This window comes from Catharus ustulatus, chromosome Z, assembly GCF_009819885.2.
Source record: "Catharus ustulatus isolate bCatUst1 chromosome Z, bCatUst1.pri.v2, whole genome shotgun sequence".
NCBI classification, from domain to species: Eukaryota; Metazoa; Chordata; class Aves; order Passeriformes; family Turdidae; genus Catharus; species Catharus ustulatus.
The window spans coordinates 63,492,266-63,510,016 of record NC_046262.2 but is presented as its reverse complement, the minus strand read 5'-3'; the positions used below and the strand labels follow the sequence as shown (position 1 = coordinate 63,510,016).

At 40.3% G+C, this 17,751-nt stretch overlaps 1 protein-coding gene across 1 annotated transcript in view; it reads left to right on the top strand.

Moving 5' to 3' along the window:
- Positions 1 to 125: 125 nt before the first annotated feature.
- Positions 126 to 17,751, top strand: part of NCBP1 (nuclear cap binding protein subunit 1) — a 30,991-nt gene continuing 13,365 nt past the window's right edge. Inside the window, exons 1-17 of the mRNA XM_033084865.1 lie at positions 126 to 282; positions 401 to 486; positions 1,208 to 1,308; positions 2,459 to 2,615; positions 3,587 to 3,694; positions 4,219 to 4,340; positions 4,840 to 4,909; positions 6,246 to 6,461; positions 7,321 to 7,418; positions 8,751 to 8,814; positions 10,939 to 11,049; positions 11,445 to 11,509; positions 12,224 to 12,286; positions 13,593 to 13,667; positions 14,770 to 14,873; positions 15,722 to 15,844; positions 16,996 to 17,098. Of these exons, the coding sequence (XP_032940756.1) occupies positions 249 to 282; positions 401 to 486; positions 1,208 to 1,308; positions 2,459 to 2,615; positions 3,587 to 3,694; positions 4,219 to 4,340; positions 4,840 to 4,909; positions 6,246 to 6,461; positions 7,321 to 7,418; positions 8,751 to 8,814; positions 10,939 to 11,049; positions 11,445 to 11,509; positions 12,224 to 12,286; positions 13,593 to 13,667; positions 14,770 to 14,873; positions 15,722 to 15,844; positions 16,996 to 17,098 (1,700 nt within the window). The 5' untranslated portion in view covers positions 126 to 248. The remainder of the gene's footprint in view (positions 283 to 400; positions 487 to 1,207; positions 1,309 to 2,458; positions 2,616 to 3,586; positions 3,695 to 4,218; positions 4,341 to 4,839; positions 4,910 to 6,245; positions 6,462 to 7,320; positions 7,419 to 8,750; positions 8,815 to 10,938; positions 11,050 to 11,444; positions 11,510 to 12,223; positions 12,287 to 13,592; positions 13,668 to 14,769; positions 14,874 to 15,721; positions 15,845 to 16,995; positions 17,099 to 17,751) is intronic.

Genomic DNA, 17,751 nt, shown 5'->3' with positions numbered 1-17,751 from the left:
CTCCGCCTCTCCGCCGGGAACTGCCCGCTTGCCTCCTGCTCCTCCTCCGTGCCCCGGAAGCGCTCGGGCTCCGCAGGGTAGCGGGCGGGAGCCGCTGTGCCCGCCCCGGAAACAGCGCGGCCGCGGGCGGGGAGGTAACGCGCCTGCTCGGCCCGCGCGAGGTGTTTCGGCCCGCGCGAGGTGTCTCGGCTCGGCGTGTCGCGGAGCTCCGCAGCGCTCCTCACAGCTCCTCTCGGCCGCTCCCTGCCATGTCGCGGCGGCGGCACAGCGACGACAGCGATGGTGAGCCCCGCGTCGCCCCCCGAGGTGGCCCGGCAGGGAGGGTGGATTGGGCGGGATGGAGGAGCGGCAGGGTTTCTGCGGCGTCGGTAACGCTGTGCTCGGTGTGTTGTTGGAGCAGGGCAGCCCCACAAGAGGCGGAGGACGTCCGAGCCGTCGGAGATCGAGGAGAGGCTCGAGTCGCTCATCTGCAGGGTGGGAGAGAAGGTAGGCGGGCCGGCGGCTCGGGAGAGTTAAAGCCTTGTTTCCCTCCGCCCTCTCCCCTTTCCGTGCGTGGTGTGGGGCCACTTCGTCTGCAGTAGCGACCCTCAAAGAAAATACTTGTTTTATGAGATGGATGGAAACTTGCCGTTTTTTGCTAAGCCACGTGCTGTGGCGGGCAAGTGCTTAAATCGCAGCTTGGTGTTTCCCAGCCAAGGATAAACGGCCGGGCAATAGTTACCGCTGTATCTAAAGATTGCCGATTCTCGTCTGCGAAGGGTATGTGTGTAAGAATTAACTGATCTGGCTGCGGCACAAGGTTCCAGTGCCCACAATGGGGCTGATGGAGGAAGGGATGGCAGAACAAAAGATGACGGTGCTCGGAAAAACAAGGTGTTTTGCGTGGTGCTGTGTTGTTCATCAGTGCTCGCCGCGCTGCCGGGATGCTCCTGAGGTGATGTCAGATCTTGCGTCCCTGGGGAGCGCTGAAGTTCCTGTCCTAGCAGGGGAGCTTGGCGGTCGGGTGCAGCTCTTCTGAGGAGCAGCTGCTCCTCTCAGGCAAGCGGCAAGCGAGAGCGGATCTTCGCTGCTCATGGAACCGGGCTGTTGCCCTGAAAAACGAGGGGCTGTGAAAGGATGCCCTTGTCCAACTTCGTTGTCTTGCATGTGAGAGTCGGACTAGTTCGTTTTGCCTGGTTGACGGTGTTTTTTTAAATTTTGGTTTTAGAGTAATTCATCTTTGGAGAGCAACCTGGAGGGCCTAGCTGGTGTTTTGGAAGCCGATCTGCCAAATTATAAAAGCAAGATACTAAGGATACTGTGTACTGTGTACGTATTAAGGAAGTCTGGGAATATGGGATGTGCTTTCTTTATGCATGAGTTCAGGCTTTAAGATAGTTTAAAGGCCGTGAATAGCTTTAGTTCCTGACTAGAGTTTGTCTTATCACAAACAAAAGAAATAGAGCGTTAAGCTCATTATGTACTGGGTGTAATTCAAGCAAAGTATCTCTCTACATTCCTTTGACTCAAAATGTGTATAAAAACAAAAAAAACCTCTCAGAACTGCCGTGCAGTAGCCGGGAACAAAGCAGTGCTAGGCAAATTCCTGTTTCCACGTGAAATGCTTGAGACCACCAACATTATGAGGTGCTAACAGTTACCTGCCTGTGTTATCTGTGATGTTTTCTCACTTGCTTTCTCTTCCCTGGCAGTGATGCGCCTTTGTTAATCTCTTTGCTAGAGGAGAGAAACTGGGAACGTGAGGAGCAGAAACCAGGCTCTCTGGTAGCTGCCAGCTCTCCTTCCCCTCCCTCACAAAGTGCTAAGTGCTGGAGTAGAGGTGCCATGTCAGGGTCATTGACTGAATGGTATTGAGGGAGGGGTTGTGCAGGGTCTGTTGCAGGAGATAAAACAAATCCGAAGGATGGGTGTGGTGCACGGTACATACCCTGTGCTAATGTTTTGTAGATACTTTAAGTCTGTTTTGTAGCAATGCATTTAATAAAAGGTGTGTAGTGTGCTTCCTTCCCCAGTAGCAGGCAGACACTTCTGAAAGTACTATTACATACGTACAAAAATGGTAGAGGAAAATGACTTTTTTACAGTTGGACTTGGCCTTCCCTATACTGTCTAATACATTACTTGCAAATTGTAAACTTAAAACAACTCCTTGCATTCTTGCAATAAATTCTATTGCTGATATTTTTTGTCCAACCCTCTGGTATACTCAGCAATTAGATATAAATGAAAAGCAAATATTTTAGGTGTACTGGAACGTGGTAACTGCCTTTCTGAGTGTCTGTGGTTAAAACAAAAAAAATAATGTCTGTAGCTATTAACTGTGGGCTAAAACTGTAGGATCACATTTAGCTGTCTTTTCTCATTTAACTTACAACAAGTGGATTCTGAGATGCTATACAGTGGCCATTTGGCACATGGTGAATGAACAACTAACACAGTATTTCTTTTTCTGTGTCAGTGCACGTCTGCTGCCGGAAAAGCTTACTGTTTACACGACATTGGTGGGGTTGCTGAATGCCAGGAACTACAATTTTGGTGGGGAATTTGTAGAAGCCATGATTCGTCAGCTTAAAGAATGCCTGAAAGTAAACATGTATAATGAAGCTGTGCATTTAGTAAGTCGAGTTTTGTTTGTCTATTTGTTTCATGTCCTTTTTCTTTCTGCCTTTCACCTTTTTGGTACAGAAGAGCTGGACCCTGCAGTGTGTGTTACAGTGTCTTTTGCCATCAGTGTGCAGTGCACTAAATATTCCAAAAGGAAGTGTGTGTTATGTGAGAAGTATTTTCTTTTTCAGGGACGAGTCAATTTGCAAAATTGACTTCCAACTGTATCTTTTTTACAGTGAAAAATTAAATTTGCGTTAAACAGAGATGCTTCTCACTTACTGTTCTTCAGTCAAATGTAAAAGATAAAAGAAAGTCAAATACAATTCCCTTGTATTCAAGTTCTTACAAGCTGTGTTTGAGGCTGGTTTCAGTCTGCTGATGAGTGCTGAAGATCACACAGTCAGTTTTATGTGCTGCCTGCCTTTGAAACCATTTGTACCATTCTTGCTGCTTACAGATTTTTGTCTGCTGAAAGGTATTACAACTTCAGCAGTGTCTGATTTAGAAGTCCACTGCCAAGTTCCCTGCCTTCTTCTGAAACCCACTGGTGAAAATTAAGATTCTAGTCAAGAGACTGATGTTAAGTCAACTGTAGGACACTTTTGCTAATAAGATCTGATTGCTAGAATTGTTTTAGTAATCTGATGCTGTTCAGAATAGATGGAAGTAGAAGGGTTTTCTTCTGTAGTATCAGTTTGCGTGTTTCCCACCCTTCCTTAATAGGGAGTATTATCCTTAAGATGTTATTGCAGTGGGAAGGATTAAGGACATTATAATGAACAGTATATTAGGGAGTGCATATGATGCTTGTCATTGAAAGGTTAGTCTGTACAGTGTGCAGCATTTCAACCTGTGTAGTACTGGATGAGTATTCTACTTTTATTGGTGGTTTGTTTTAATCATTTTAATAACGTTTATTTGTTCCTGTGCAGCCAGTTTAAGAAGTATTCATTTAGAACACTTTTTTTCTCTTCTTTAGGTACGTTTTCTGTCTGATCTTGTGAATTGTCATGTAATAGCTGCACCTTCAATGGTGGCTATGTTTGAGAACTTTGTGAGTGTGACGCAGGAGGAGGATGTACCCCAAGTAAGCAAAAGATCTGTAGGCTCCCCGGGCCTCTTTCACAATTTGCCTGTACCGTTTGTTCTGTCCTTGTGCTTTGAACGGGGAGGTTTTAGGGAGAGCAACCTAAACGGATTGACACATAGTTTCCTGAGCATTATTAAAAGCAGTCTGTGGCAACTGGGAAATAACATATACCCTAGGAAAGTATGGTCCTTTATAGTGTAGTGGCCGAATTGAATTTATTTTATCTTACTCTGGCAATTGCAGAGTGCCTAGCTTTTCTGCTATACTGACATGTCCAGGAGAACTTTGAAAGTAATGCAATTTATCCCTTTTTTAAGTCTGCCTAACACAGTTCAAGTGAAAAATTATACTTTTTCAAGCATGAATATTTTTTCTCGTGCCTTGCCTATCCCATCTGCAGCTTCTGGTCTTTGCATTCCTTCAAAACCACTTGCTGATGTTTTAAATTGAGATGTGTATGTGTACAAAATTTGCTGGAGCTTACTTGTATACTCAGGTTTTGGTGTACTGCCTTCCTGTAGGTGCGATGTGACTGGTATATGTTTGCATTTCTGTCATCTTTGCCTTGGGTTGGAAAGGAGTTATATGAGAAGAAGGATGCTGAAATGGATCGTCTCTTGTCTCAAACAGAAAGTTATCTGAAGTAAGTTGTAGCTGGTTAGAAACACTCTTTTTGCTATCTAAGCATCAAGTAATAGTGTTGATTATTTCTCACTTTAAAGTATTCTAAACTTTTAGGTGTGAACCATTTTGTGGGGGGCAGCAAAGCCATAAAATTGCAGTAGGTGAAAAGATTTTTGAATTTGCAAAGTTTTATGGACTTGTCTAGTTCTAGGGTATGTTTAAGGTCTTGTTCTGCTTATGCTGGAGTTTTAAGTGTGCTGTTAAGCCCCCAGTTGCTGTGTGGAACTGGTAGATTGTTGCATTAATACTGTTCAGTGTTGCTGCTTTCTGTGTAGGTGCTTCAAGTTAATGTTCTCAAGATACTATAATAGAGATATTTTAAGTAATCACAGACTGGTTGTATCTACTGTAGACTTCATCAGCTGAAGAGAATGAATAGTAGTAAACTCACAATAAAAACAAAACTGCTGCCCTAAATTAGTCTATTAAAGGTCAGGTTTTCTCTCCTGTTTGAACAGACGCCGCCAGAAGATTCATGTACCCATGCTGCAGGTGTGGACTGCTGACAAACCACATCCACAAGAAGAGGTGATTGCACTTTACACTGCATTCCTTCAGAAAGTTGGAAAAATAATTTTTTACTGAGGTGTTCTTTTATTGTGAAATTAGAAAGCTTCTCTAAGAAATATGAATGCTTTGATTTGTCTGCTGTTTGCCATTGATTCCAAGAAGTTCTGTGTGGGGAATTCCTTTCCAAGTATTGAGCTTTAATAAGAGGTTGAGTTGAGTAAGAAGGAGGGGATTCTGTTCTTGGCTGCTAGGCCCTGAAGAAATGTTATGAAGTAAATTGTAGTGTTTGGTTTTGAACTGCAGGTTAAAGCTTCATGTTAAAAGGACTTTTTGTGTGAAACAGAATGTAGTTCCTTACTTAACCCTGAATGTTTTCCTTTTGCAAGAAAGAAGCCTTTGTAGTGGCTTTGTTTTTTCTTAACTTCTGGAAAATGCTGAAACAAATGTATAGAAACCGTATGCAGATGTTATCATGCTATTTTTCTTTACATTTAAGCCAAAAATACAGGAGAGGAGAGGGAAGGGGAGGGGAGTGGCATCTGTATAGCTTAGGATGGGATTTACCTTTTTGGATATTCTTGAGGTTTTTCACCTAACTTTCAGGACAGATGTTGGAAAGTGAGATATTTTCTGGGATATTTTGCAACTTGGTCCTATTAGACTGTGTTCACTGTTCTAATTAAGTCTTAAAAATTGTCTTGTTAAACTTAGTTTGGAGGGATGGCCTTTCTGATTATGATCAGTTTGTGTACATGAGTTTTTTGGCTGCCCAGTATCTGAATTTTGTTATTTGGTAGAGGAGAGATTATCTGGCTGTGTTTGAGACCCACAGTACTTGCGGACATGACTGTTTATGTCAGGTGCTAGTTGTTAATAGTTTTGTAGTGTCATAATTTTAGTTAACACTAAGCCCTTCCATGTAAAAACATTTCTTGCAAATGTGATTTGAAACTTGCATTCAGAGAGGCCACGGGCCTCCAGACTTCTTAGAATAATTAAACAAAATAAGACTGTCAATGCCATTTCTGTGAGCATGCTGGGATATTATGATTCTTTAATATTACCGAAGAGTAGTGACTCTTCTCTACTGTAGTTTCACTGGGACTCCTGAGGTGTGTGATGGTGTTTAAAAAACTGCCAGCAGTTAAATTTTACTGACACAAAACTGTATGGATTTAGGAATAGTTCTGGCATTTAGAGTTCTTAAGTTGTTTGTTGGTTTACTGAATCAGCAGTTTAAGAAACTTTGGGTTTTTTTCTGTAGTATGGAGTGTATACATTTCAGCTAGTTCAGGAAACTGCCTTTTTTGTTCAGAGATTGACCAGATCTAATGTTTCTCACCTTTTCCTTCAGTATTTAGACTGCCTTTGGTTCCAGATTCAGAAATTGAAAAAAGACCGTTGGCAAGAGCGGCACATCCTGAGGCCCTACTTGGCTTTTGACAGCGTTCTCTGTGAGGCACTGCAACACAATCTGCCTCCCTTCACACCCCCACCGCACACTGAAGATTCTGTATACCCGATGCCAAGGGTTATTTTTAGGATGTTTGACTACACGGATGACCCTGAGGTACGTGATTGCTGTGGGGAATGGTGAGTGGGTTTCACCATCAGGTTCCTGGGGCAATATTGGTGAAAATGTGATGGCCTCTCTCCCAGGACAGTGGGTGATTGGAAGACCAGCTGCAGTTTTGCTTTGGTACTTCTGCAGAAGTGGACTAAGTAACCAAGTTACTGTAAAAAGCAAGTTTGAGAGGAGCAGAATTTGGGGAATAAAATGTTGTGGTGCTGTCATTTTGGGGACAGTGTTGACTGAATTTTCTCTAGTAAAACTATATTCACAGAGCTAGGCTTTGCTTCCAAAAAGTTGGTGAACCAAATCTTTTTCTAGACTAGGCATTTGTTGCAATGTTTATCATCTGTTAAAATTTGTTGATGCATCTTGTGGACCAAGATACTTCCCTTTGCATGAGTCTGCTACCTTTTACCTTCACTTACTGGCCTCTGGTTTTTGCAGTGAAGAAGACCATAAGTGTGTATTTTTTCCACTCTGTGGCTTTATAGTCTAGGTCAGCTGTGATTTTTTTTCTAGGCTGCATGGTGGTGGCCTGCCGAGGGACTCCACAAAGCAAAAGAAGAAGCAGATACTCTGTGACCTTAGAATCATGTTCTCTAATTTTGTTCTTATCTGTTCATGTAGTGTGTCCTAGTATTCATTTTGTCTTAAAGATGAGTGACTCTAAAGTTTATGTGGAAATATCATGCCAGCTTTTCAATCCTGAAGGACAATAGGGAACTTGAAACCTCATGGTGTTTATATGGAAGTTGGACTACTTTTTTCTACCTGAAAATGTATCTAAGAAAGCTTGCTGCCTGTGGTACCCCTGCATTAGCAGTGATAGTCATGAGTCTTCACTCTTTCTTACCAGGGTCCTGTCATGCCTGGCAGCCACTCCGTTGAGAGATTTGTAATAGAGGAGAACCTCCACTGCATCATCAAATCTCACTGGAAAGAGAGAAAGACTTGGTAGGAAGAGCTTAGTGCTGGGGGGGGGGGGGGCTGTGGTACTTTTTAAATGCTACTGTGGCTTTGGTGCCAGTGGGAATATGTCCTACAGTGTCTGGGCAAGAGCTCAAGATCAAGCCTTTCCTGAAGCTGCTGGTGAAAGTTTATTTACTACATTTATCTGTGCTGAAACTGTTGCCTGGAATACTGTGTATTCGTAACATCCAGATAACAGAGAGTCTGTGTAATCCAGAGGGCAGTGGTTTCTTGGGAAGGGAATCCCTTGATAATATGGAATGTGCTGCAAAAAGTATGCAGACACGCCTTATTCCTCGTGGGACATCTGTGGAAAATGTGTTTGTGTTGTGCTTCCTCGAATGCTGATTAGTTGGGGCAGTGAGCATGGAGCTCGTTCATCTGCAGCTGACTGAGCATTGGTGTTTATGGATGCTTCCTTGTTGTGCTTCCTGTGGGAATTAACGTGCCCGAGATAATTGAGTTCACTCTGGGGAGTCACTACAGGGCCAGATTTTGTCAGTTTCAATTCAGCTGTGCCAGGGTGGCAGTCAGGGCACTTTTCTTAATTTCTGCCTGAATTGTATCTGATGCGGGCAATTGATAACCAAGATGGTTTACCACCGCTGTCACGTTCTGTATGAAAACTAGCAAACCCTGTATAATATGCGTGAAATGGGCAGAAGCAATGTTTTTGGTGATGGCAAGTGCTAAGTTTTGTGGTTACAACTGTTTGATCTAGCAGAAAATAGAAATTTGGTGTTGTTGCCATTGCTTCATTAGTAACGGGATAGTCTTCATTAATTCTCAGTGGAAAGTGAAAGATCAGGAGAGACACAAGATGTGCCAGAGAGGTAGTGGTTTGTTTTGCACAAATGATAGGTGGTAATGACCTGATTTAAAAATTAGGCATTTTGAAACATGAGAGTTTCTTATATAAACCATTAGCTTAATTGTACTTTTAAGTCATTCCGAACATTTAATTGCTTGGGGAAATTTATTTTTCCCCTTTTCATGTACACCTGCCAGAATTACAGATCTCCGTGACATTCTGTGCTAAACCATTGGGGGTAGCAGGATAGCCTTCAAGTGATGTTACTGCTGCACAGAGAGTACATTGTTACAGATCCTAGTTTAGGCGGTGCTACCGAGTCCTTGTGCTTCCTTTTCTTAAGTGCTCTGTGGCTTGAACAACAGATTTTGAAAGGATTATTGATTTGTTTGGTGCTGTTTTAATGGGAACTCTTGCCCAGAATTAAGCATTTTCTGTAATTCTCTTGATTTTTATATCGCATTTGCTGTGTTATGTTTGAATTAAATGTGTCCTTGGTTTTGCAGTGCTGCACAGCTGTTGAGCTATCCAGGAAACAACAAGATCCCTTTGAACTACCACATAGTAGAGGTATGGATTTTATAGGACACCTCTTTGGAGCTCCATTATTTCATGAGTAACAAGTCCCTGTTAGTTCCATCAGAGATTCCTTAAATTACATTTTGATTTGGGAATCAACCAGAACTTTCCAAAATTCAACCAGCAGCTTTTAAATGAGCAGGTTATGTACAGCTGAGTGATAGTCTTGTGCTTTTGTTGTCATTTTAACTGTGTGCATTCAATTTTAAACTGAAATACAAGAGGAAATGCATACAAACCAAAATTCAATGAACTCCATTTAAACATTAAAAAAATCTGGTTTTAATGCAAAGGTGAATAAGCACTGGAAGAGTTGCAGAAGTTCAAAACCTAGCAGGACACAGCCTTAAGCTACCTGCTATAGGAGGGGGCTTTTGACTTGATGATCTCCAGTTAGACTCAGCCATTCTGCATGATTTTAATGCTTGGATCTTCTAAATTATTTTGTCCTACTAGCCCTGAAAAGAACTTGTAGTGAAGTAGCAACATGTTTCCTCCAGGACATTCTCCTTAATAGAGAATGCTAAATAACTGTTACATGTACCAGCAGAGCAGCACAAGTCTTCTTTTACTGCCTTCATTGAAAAGTCTGTTTTCAAATTGTGGAGGTGTATAAAACTTCACTGATTTTCATCAAAAATTGAGAGAAATGAACAGATTGCAGTAATAACAACTTGCTGTATAAAGGTTTTATGGAGAAGTAACTATAAGTACGAATTTCAGAGCTAATGTGACAAGAAATAACCCTATGTAGAATATTTTTCTTAAAGTAGAATGGGGAATTCCTTTTGGCACCAAAATGCCAAATATTCTGATTGCTGTGAAGTTTTATGAGTTTTGGTCACCTTGTTGTTTTTTTAGTCAGAATTCTGAACAGTGTTAAACTTATTTATTACATTAAACAGTATTAAAATTACGAATAATTTTATACCTTAACATTGAAGTATATTCAGTGATTTGGCCTCCAGTATCTTGAAATGCTGTAAAAAGTAGTGAAAAAACAAAAAGTGTACAGATTCTATGACTAACAGAGTAAAAAGTCCTTTTTTTAATGTGAAATTTCCCTACATTTCAAAATGCAACTGACTGTCCAGTTGTTATTTCCTATCTTGAAAAACTGAGCCATTTTCTGCCTAACAGAGTTCTCCCTACTTTTTGGCCCTATCTGTCTGAACAAAATGTCCAAACTATGCTGACACAGAAAGGTTCCCCAGCATCTTGCACTCTCTTGATGCTTTCAAGTCCTTCCTTAAAAGAACAAGTTCTAGCCAATGTGTTTTCATTGGATGTTTTTGGAATCTATAAATGGATGTTGATTTCTTATACAAGTAACTTTTCTAAAAAAAAAAAAAAAGGACTCCTTTAACCTTTATTCAGAAATTTAAAGAGGAAACTGATCAACTGTGATGAATCAAAGTTTCCTGACTCCTTTGATGTAACTTAAATTTAGTTGAGAGTGTAATACAAAATAAACAGAAACTCAGATGTCGATGTTGTACAGTGATGACTTTTTTCTAGCACTCAGAGGTTGACTTCTATTATTATAGGCAAACTTTAAAATAAAACCACAAATGCTGACTGCAGGATTATTTTCATGTTTCTTAGAAGGGTTTTTCCAAGTGGTATGTATTTGTTGTATGAAATTCTGATTGTAATTCTCAGTTTAAAGTTGTAACTTTATTTATATGCAGTTTTGTATAGGAGAAAACAGGACACAATGGAAAATATATAAATGTAATTTTAGTGCAAATATTCTTTTAATACTAAATGCTTGGGCATCATTGTTCACTACTTAACAAGATCAAGTTATTTCTGCATTTATCAGATCATATGGTATCACTGCACTATGTTTGTTAGACATGATAGAAGTCTAATGCTGGTGTTGTGTTAGTATAAAATGATAAGAGCAGTTAGAGTGGACTGTATTAGTAAGTGTTGTGTTACAAGTACCTCTTACTGGTTCTCTCTCTTTTTCCTGGAACATGCATTTGATAGAAAGAAAAATATAGATCTTTTGGGATAGGTAATGTGTAAGATTGATGGCCACTGTTGTGAAGCTGAGAGTTGTGCAGGCCACAGAATTATGCTCTTATTCTGTGATTTCCTCTCCTATAGGTAATATTTGCAGAGTTGTTTCAGCTGCCATCTCCACCACATATTGAAGTCATGTACACAACACTCCTGATTGAGCTGTGCAAACTTCAGCCTGGCTCTTTACCACAAGTTGTATCCTTTCTGTGCTCTCGAATAGCATTTATGAAATGCAGTCGTTAGTTTGTTCTGTAGCTAATGGGACGGTATTAAATACTATTAATATTTTACGGTATCTGCAGGAAACTTTGCCTGTAAAACTTGCATTGCTTGTTGCATGATGGGAATTCTGTCCTTCTGTGGAAGGTGCCAGTAGTCTTGTTGCAATAATGGAAGAACAGGTTGGGATTAGAGGGTGGAACTCACAATATTCTTCACTTTTTCCACTGTGGATTTACTTGATTCACCTGATTTTGGAGTAAGTTATGGGAGTGTCCAGTGCAAAAAGTTGATGGCATTCTATTGAAAACCTGAAAGGAAAACATCTGATTTACCTATTTCTTTTTTGTTAACCTTAATGAGAAACTAAGCTTGCACAAGCCACAGAAATGCTCTACATGCGTTTGGACACAATGAATACAACATGTGTGGACAGGTAAATGTGTTTTGGACATGGTGGAAAGCATTCCTTGATATCCAGTGTAGATGAAAACAGAGCCTGTGGAAAGAGTAGTCAGAAAGCCTGATGTTATTCAGAATGTTTTGTGAGCTCTGGCTTTGAGTGATCTACAGAGAAGGCAGAGGATTTACTGCTTGCCTCTCCTCCCAGGAACACCCCTCTGGAGGTCACAGGTCTAGCTGTCTATGCAGGACAGTTGCGATCGGTGACAAATTTTCCATGTAGAGAGTTCTTCGTGGTTGTGTAGCACTCAGTTACACACTGTGCCTGTGCCTTAGTGGTCGGGGGGCTTGGGTCGTGACTTGGAAGAGAAGTTGATGGCATATGTGCTACCCACAGGAGGAAAATGGTGGTGATTTTACCCTTTCAGTGAAGTCTGCATGTAGTAGGAGAGTGATTAATGACTTGTTAAAAATGTGAAAGTTGCATATTCACAGCAAGCTGAAGCTGAATACTTCATCTCATCATGTGAAATGCATCACAGGCTATTTGTTTTATGACTTTATGTCTTTCTGACTCTCCAAACTGAGTCTTTTGTATCTGTCAACATAAATATCTGTTAATTGCTGTAATAGCTTAAAGAGTTGGGGTTCATCTTGGAAAAGTAGAATGCATTTATAATAAAAGCTCAACTGAAAGTTTTCCAGCACTTCTGACATTTAACAGAGCTTTCTTTTTCTTTTAATGAAGATTTATTAACTGGTTTTCTCACCACTTGAGCAACTTCCAGTTCCGTTGGAGCTGGGAAGACTGGTAAGTTTCTGTCCTTTGGCTTCAAACCTGATGTTGCTAAAACCTCAACATTTCAAATACATCCAGAAAGTGTCACAGTATGGTGGCCCTGTTAATGGCTTCCTTCTAGTTATCTGTCCACCAGCATTCAGTGGGAGATTATCTTGATAATCTCTTTAATCACAGTATTGTCCCTGGTGAACTTCGTGATAATTCTCAAGCCAGTGTAAGCATTCCTTAAAGAGGGGAAGCAGAAATGTGACTTCTTTAATTTGTCCTACACTTTCTGTCAGTTGCTCGCACACTTTCAGAAATGCCTCCCCATACCTTTTCTTTACTTTTAATGGTTTGTGCTGTCTTTTTGTATCCTGTATTCATTCTGTTGTTTTGGTCTCTACCCTACCCTACATCTTTCATTGTAGCTTTTATCCTTGAGACTCTGTGGATTTTTCCCACCTGCCAAATTCTAGTACCTGTAGTTCCATCAGAGCCCTGCCACCTATTTTTACTGTGCCACATTTTGAACCAGCATCTCTAGCTGGAGCTCCCTGGAGTCCATTAATGTCTGGGAACAGGTTGTCTGAGTTTTCCATTCCAAGCACCTATGTAGCAAGGGAGATCCCTTTGAGGCCAAGTGCTCCATGGAGTAGTTTCCACAGCATGTGACTACCTGCTTTCTTTAGGTGATCTGCCTGAGAGCCCCTGTGGAGAGGGGTTCAGCCCTTCTGATAGGGTTCTGTGGCTTTACTTGAATTTCTTGTCCTCTTGTGGGGTGAAGTGCTTGGTGGCTATCCTGGCATACATGTGTGTTGACTGACCAGGCAGCAGTCTTCAAAGAGATCATTACAGTTTGCTTGGATGTTCTTTAATGGCAGGGGTTCTGTGGATCTCTCTCACAAGATGCCATTTTTCTTGCAAATAACTTACAAGACAAAAAATCTTGCAAGTAACTGTATTTCAGGCTTTTCTTTACCTGCAGTGCATTTGAAATCAGCCAGAAGAGCTGAGGGAAAAACAGTCTATGAAATCACTCAAGGTTCCGTTCCTAAGGAAAGCCAGCTAACCACAGCCACAAATTATTTTTAATGTGATGGGGAAAGGGAAGTTACTTGAAAATTTATCACACAGAGATGAGATTCCAGGAATGCTAATTGCCAATAAGGAAGTAGTGATTAACTTACCTCAATGGCTTAAAAGTGCCTACACTCCAAGGGTCCAGCACCCCCATTGTTTTCAGACTGATTGTTTTGTACTATCAGACCAAGCCAAAAAGAGACTAAAGAGACTAAATTATTTTCTAAAAACATTTAATTCTATCCTTTGATAGGTCAGATTGTCTTACTCAGGACCTTGAAAAACCCAAGCCCAAATTTGTGAGAGAGGTTTTGGAAAAGTGCATGCGGTAAGTAAGATCTTTCCATAGTTGTATCTGAATACTATCAGCATCCTTTCAACTTGACTCTTTTCTTGGGCAGATCTGTTCTTACAATTCATTTTCAGTTAAAAGGTGTGTCTGTTATTTGTATGATTTTAAATCTAGTTTACCTGCTGTAGGACACTCCTATAAAGAGAGGGAGAAACAGATGATGCAGATAGTAGTGAGCTGTCCATGCACACCCGTAGTTACATAAAGACAAGCTTCACCATAGGCATGGAAAGAAATAATATTCAGGCTATATTCTTGGAAAGTATTCACCATTCACAGAAATAGAAGGAACTGACCATTAATTGTACTAAAAATTGAGAATCTAGTCTTGATTCTTGTAGGTGCCTCTGATGTTCTCTTACTTCAGGCCAATGAGTGCCTGTCTAAAAAACAGTTGTCAACAGTTGTCAAAAAAATATCTAAAATCTCCAAACCCAACAAGACTACATAATCAGTAGTTCAGATAGGTAGTCTGGGCTTAAAATTGTTAGGGTGGTATGGAAGAGCTAAAGAGCAAAATATTGAAATATTGAAAAAACCTATGTAATTCAGCATCTGACATGAAAAAAATCAGGGTTTGGATGAATTCTTATTGAAAGTATGTAAGTGTTGTGCTGCACAACAAATGCATTTTTTTTCTGTGGCACTCTTCCATTTCACTGAAAACTCTGGTAGCATATTAAGCCTTTGTGGGAGTGAAATGAAGCTGGAAAGTAAAATGAAGATGTCTGGTTTAATATTTTTCGTGCTTTGAATACTGACATCTTACTAGCTTTCTGCAGCACATCTCAGGTTTTTGCATAAAACTTCTTGCCAGGCAACCTTTTCACAAGGCAAATTAATTGTATGAGGATGAAACTCTAGCATCACAGAGTTAAAATAGAAAGCATCTACTAGTGACTTTGGTTTACTTAGCTCTTACTACCCAGCAAAAACTACCATTCTGTTGTATATACATCCTGAATCTTGTTATATGGACATTACATACAGAAAAAGACATTATAAAGCAGTCATTAGCTGTGGTGCTATTCCTTTTTTAATTCTACTGCTGTGGAATTCTACTGCTTGTTATTTCCAGACTCTCCTACCATCAGCGAATAATAGACATTGTTCCTGCAAGTTTTTCTGTCCTCAGTCCTGCTAATCCAGTGTGCATTTACAAATATGGAGATGAGAGCAATAGTAAGTATTAAAATTCCTAGTGGTCAGGTTGAAGAAGAAGATTTCAGAGCAAGGGAGCACACTAGGTTGACTGTAATATGAGTTGCCTTCATAAAAAAAAGAATGCAGCTCAAATAAACATGCATTATTTTCATGTGTATAAATATGCTTCACATGAGCAATTAATTTGTATTGAGCCTGGATCTCTCTAATAAAATCCTGCTACTCACGAAGCAGCAAAGAAAATACAGATACGTCAAGCTACTATTGCTGATGTGGCTGTAGTGTTGTGCAGTATTATTTGCCAGAAGTCTAAAATTGGACAATTCATCTGTGCCCATGTGTTTGGGCACAATACTATGGAAAAGTCAGCATCTGAAGTGATAATGAGAAATTATTTTTTTAACTTTGTGAAGCACTAGAATATTTTACCAGTAAACTTGATTTAATGAGCATACAGAAGGAAAGATACCATAAAGATTGAGGTAGGGAGGGACCTTATTATTCCTTTTATTGCTTGGTGTAAATACAGTCCTAAGCATAAAAGTGTCATCATCAAAGATACAGTGAGGAAAAACAAGGAAGTATTGTAATTTTAGAAACCTGGTGGAAGCTGAAGTAGAGCTTTAGTGAGGAACGTGATTGCCTGAGCTCAGGTTTAGAAGTTCTACTCCAAGTTTTGAATTTAACATGAAGACCAGAAAATGCATTGATCAATTTTATGGCATATTGAGGTCGACAGTGATATTGGAAACACCAAGTTTTAGGTGTAGCTGTGAAGGGTACTTGTTTCTCTGTGAGGCAGACTGATGTTACAAGTGCTCACTTACTTGCCTTTCCTTATTTTTGACCTCTTTGTTTTTGTGCAGGGTCTCTTCCTGGATATACTGTGGCACTCTGTCTAACAATTGCAATTAAAAACAAGGCCAGCAATGATGAAATTTTCAGCATTTTAAAAGATGTGCCTAATCCAAACCAGGATGATGATGATGGTAAGATACAAGCTGTTAGGCTTTGACAGGCTGTCATTTATTCTGTGTGTAGACTGAGCTAGCATGCTTTGGAGCTATGTGTTGGTTCACTGACCTGTATGTTTTTCCTTCTAGTAGTTGGTTTCAATTTTTTTAATTTCAGTTTCAAAATACAGGGTTTTTTTCAAAATAAGTTTTTTTTTCTAAGCATCTTGCATGCAGAGGCCTTCCTGATTTTCCTAATAGAGGTAACCTGTTGCTTGAGGTGTGTTCTCTTGCAATTTTTGATGGAATAAAAGAATTTAACGTGTCCTTTGCTTTCAGTGGCATAGGGCAGTTTCTGAAATTCTGCCCTAAGAGCTTCTCTCCCCTCAATGCAGTCCCACAACAGATAAGATAAACAGCCCGCCAGCTGGCATCTTCTACAGATGAAAACTCACTGTGGGACTACTCACATTCTCCTTAGCTTTGCAGCCACAGGCAGCACTGATTCCTAAAGCCTGAATGTTTTATGGAGTGAAGGGTGTGAGAGAGACTTAGAAGTGATCTAAACAATGGCAAATGCGTCATTACTTCTGTAGTCTTTGTGAGAGTTCAGCTACACAGGCAGAGAGCAGCAATGATCTGGTGGACTTTTTTTTCCCCCCTGAGATCCACTGTCATGTTTCCTGGTTTGCTTTAAGCATTACCTACTAATTAGTGCTCTGCAGGAGGGCACCTGACACATTCACCATAGTAGCTGTATTTTTTGTACGTGCCTGGTGGACCTTTCTGCTATATCCTAAATAGTCAACCTCTGTGTATTAATAATCCTTACCTCCCCTCTCCTCACCCATGCCTTCATCTTTATGGCCTTCCAAGGCCCCCATCTTGATGCCCAGCTGCAGTTTCTGTGCTGCCATCAGTGCTGTCACATGTTGGGGTGGCTGTGTCTCTGATACAATTCCATGTTGGTGAAGAAGCTTTCTGCACATCCTCTCCATGGCAAAATTGGAGCCTGAAACTGCACATTTTGTGGGAGTCTTTACTAGCTTCTTGCTCAGCCCTGCAGAACTCTGTTGATGGAACTCTTGTGAAATGAGCTAAAGCCATAAGTTATCTCTACAGTTGTACGAGTAGCTTACATGCTTTACTTGAAGTATTTATTAGTTTCAACTTCAAATAACTTACAGGTGAAGGATTTACTTTCAACCCTCTGAAAATAGAAGTCTTTGTTCAGACTCTGCTCCATCTAGCTGCAAAGTCTTTTAGCCACTCCTTCAGCGCCCTGGCAAAGTAAGTATAATATGTGCATTATTTTGGGCCTCACAGAACAGTTTAATTCTGACAGTGAAATGCATGATAAAAGAAGTGGAGTGCAAGCTTCGGCAGAGTTGCTGTTCCACAAAGCAATATGACTAGGAGAGCTAATGACATTGCTTACTGAAGGAATGGTAGTGTAAATCCTAGATTATACGTATGTGAGTGGAATTAACAGAAATATATACATTGCAGCCCTGTGATGCAAATTATATAAGTGAGACAGGTTTGGAAAATTACTTCATTTTGTATTGCTTATTTGCTGATTATGGCAAGGAAAAATGGATTCTCCCTACATTTCAATGACTGGGTAGCTGCCATCTCAATATCTTATACTATGAATATGAATCTAGGACAACTGCATCTGTATTAAAAAAAAAGGAAAGAAAAAGAAAACAGGAAACTTCCAAACAGTCTGCTGTTAATTTCTTCTGTCTACCAAAGCAGAGTAAAATCCATCCTAAAATACTTTAGAGTTTATCCCTTGAAAATATGCTGGAGCTGCAGAGAATTTACTGCGCCATTTTTAGCAAATTTTGAATAACATTTTTTATCCTGTATATTTTGGAGTTGATTTTAAGTGGTTTTGTTACATGAAAGGTAGTCACATGCATCTTAATGCATTATTT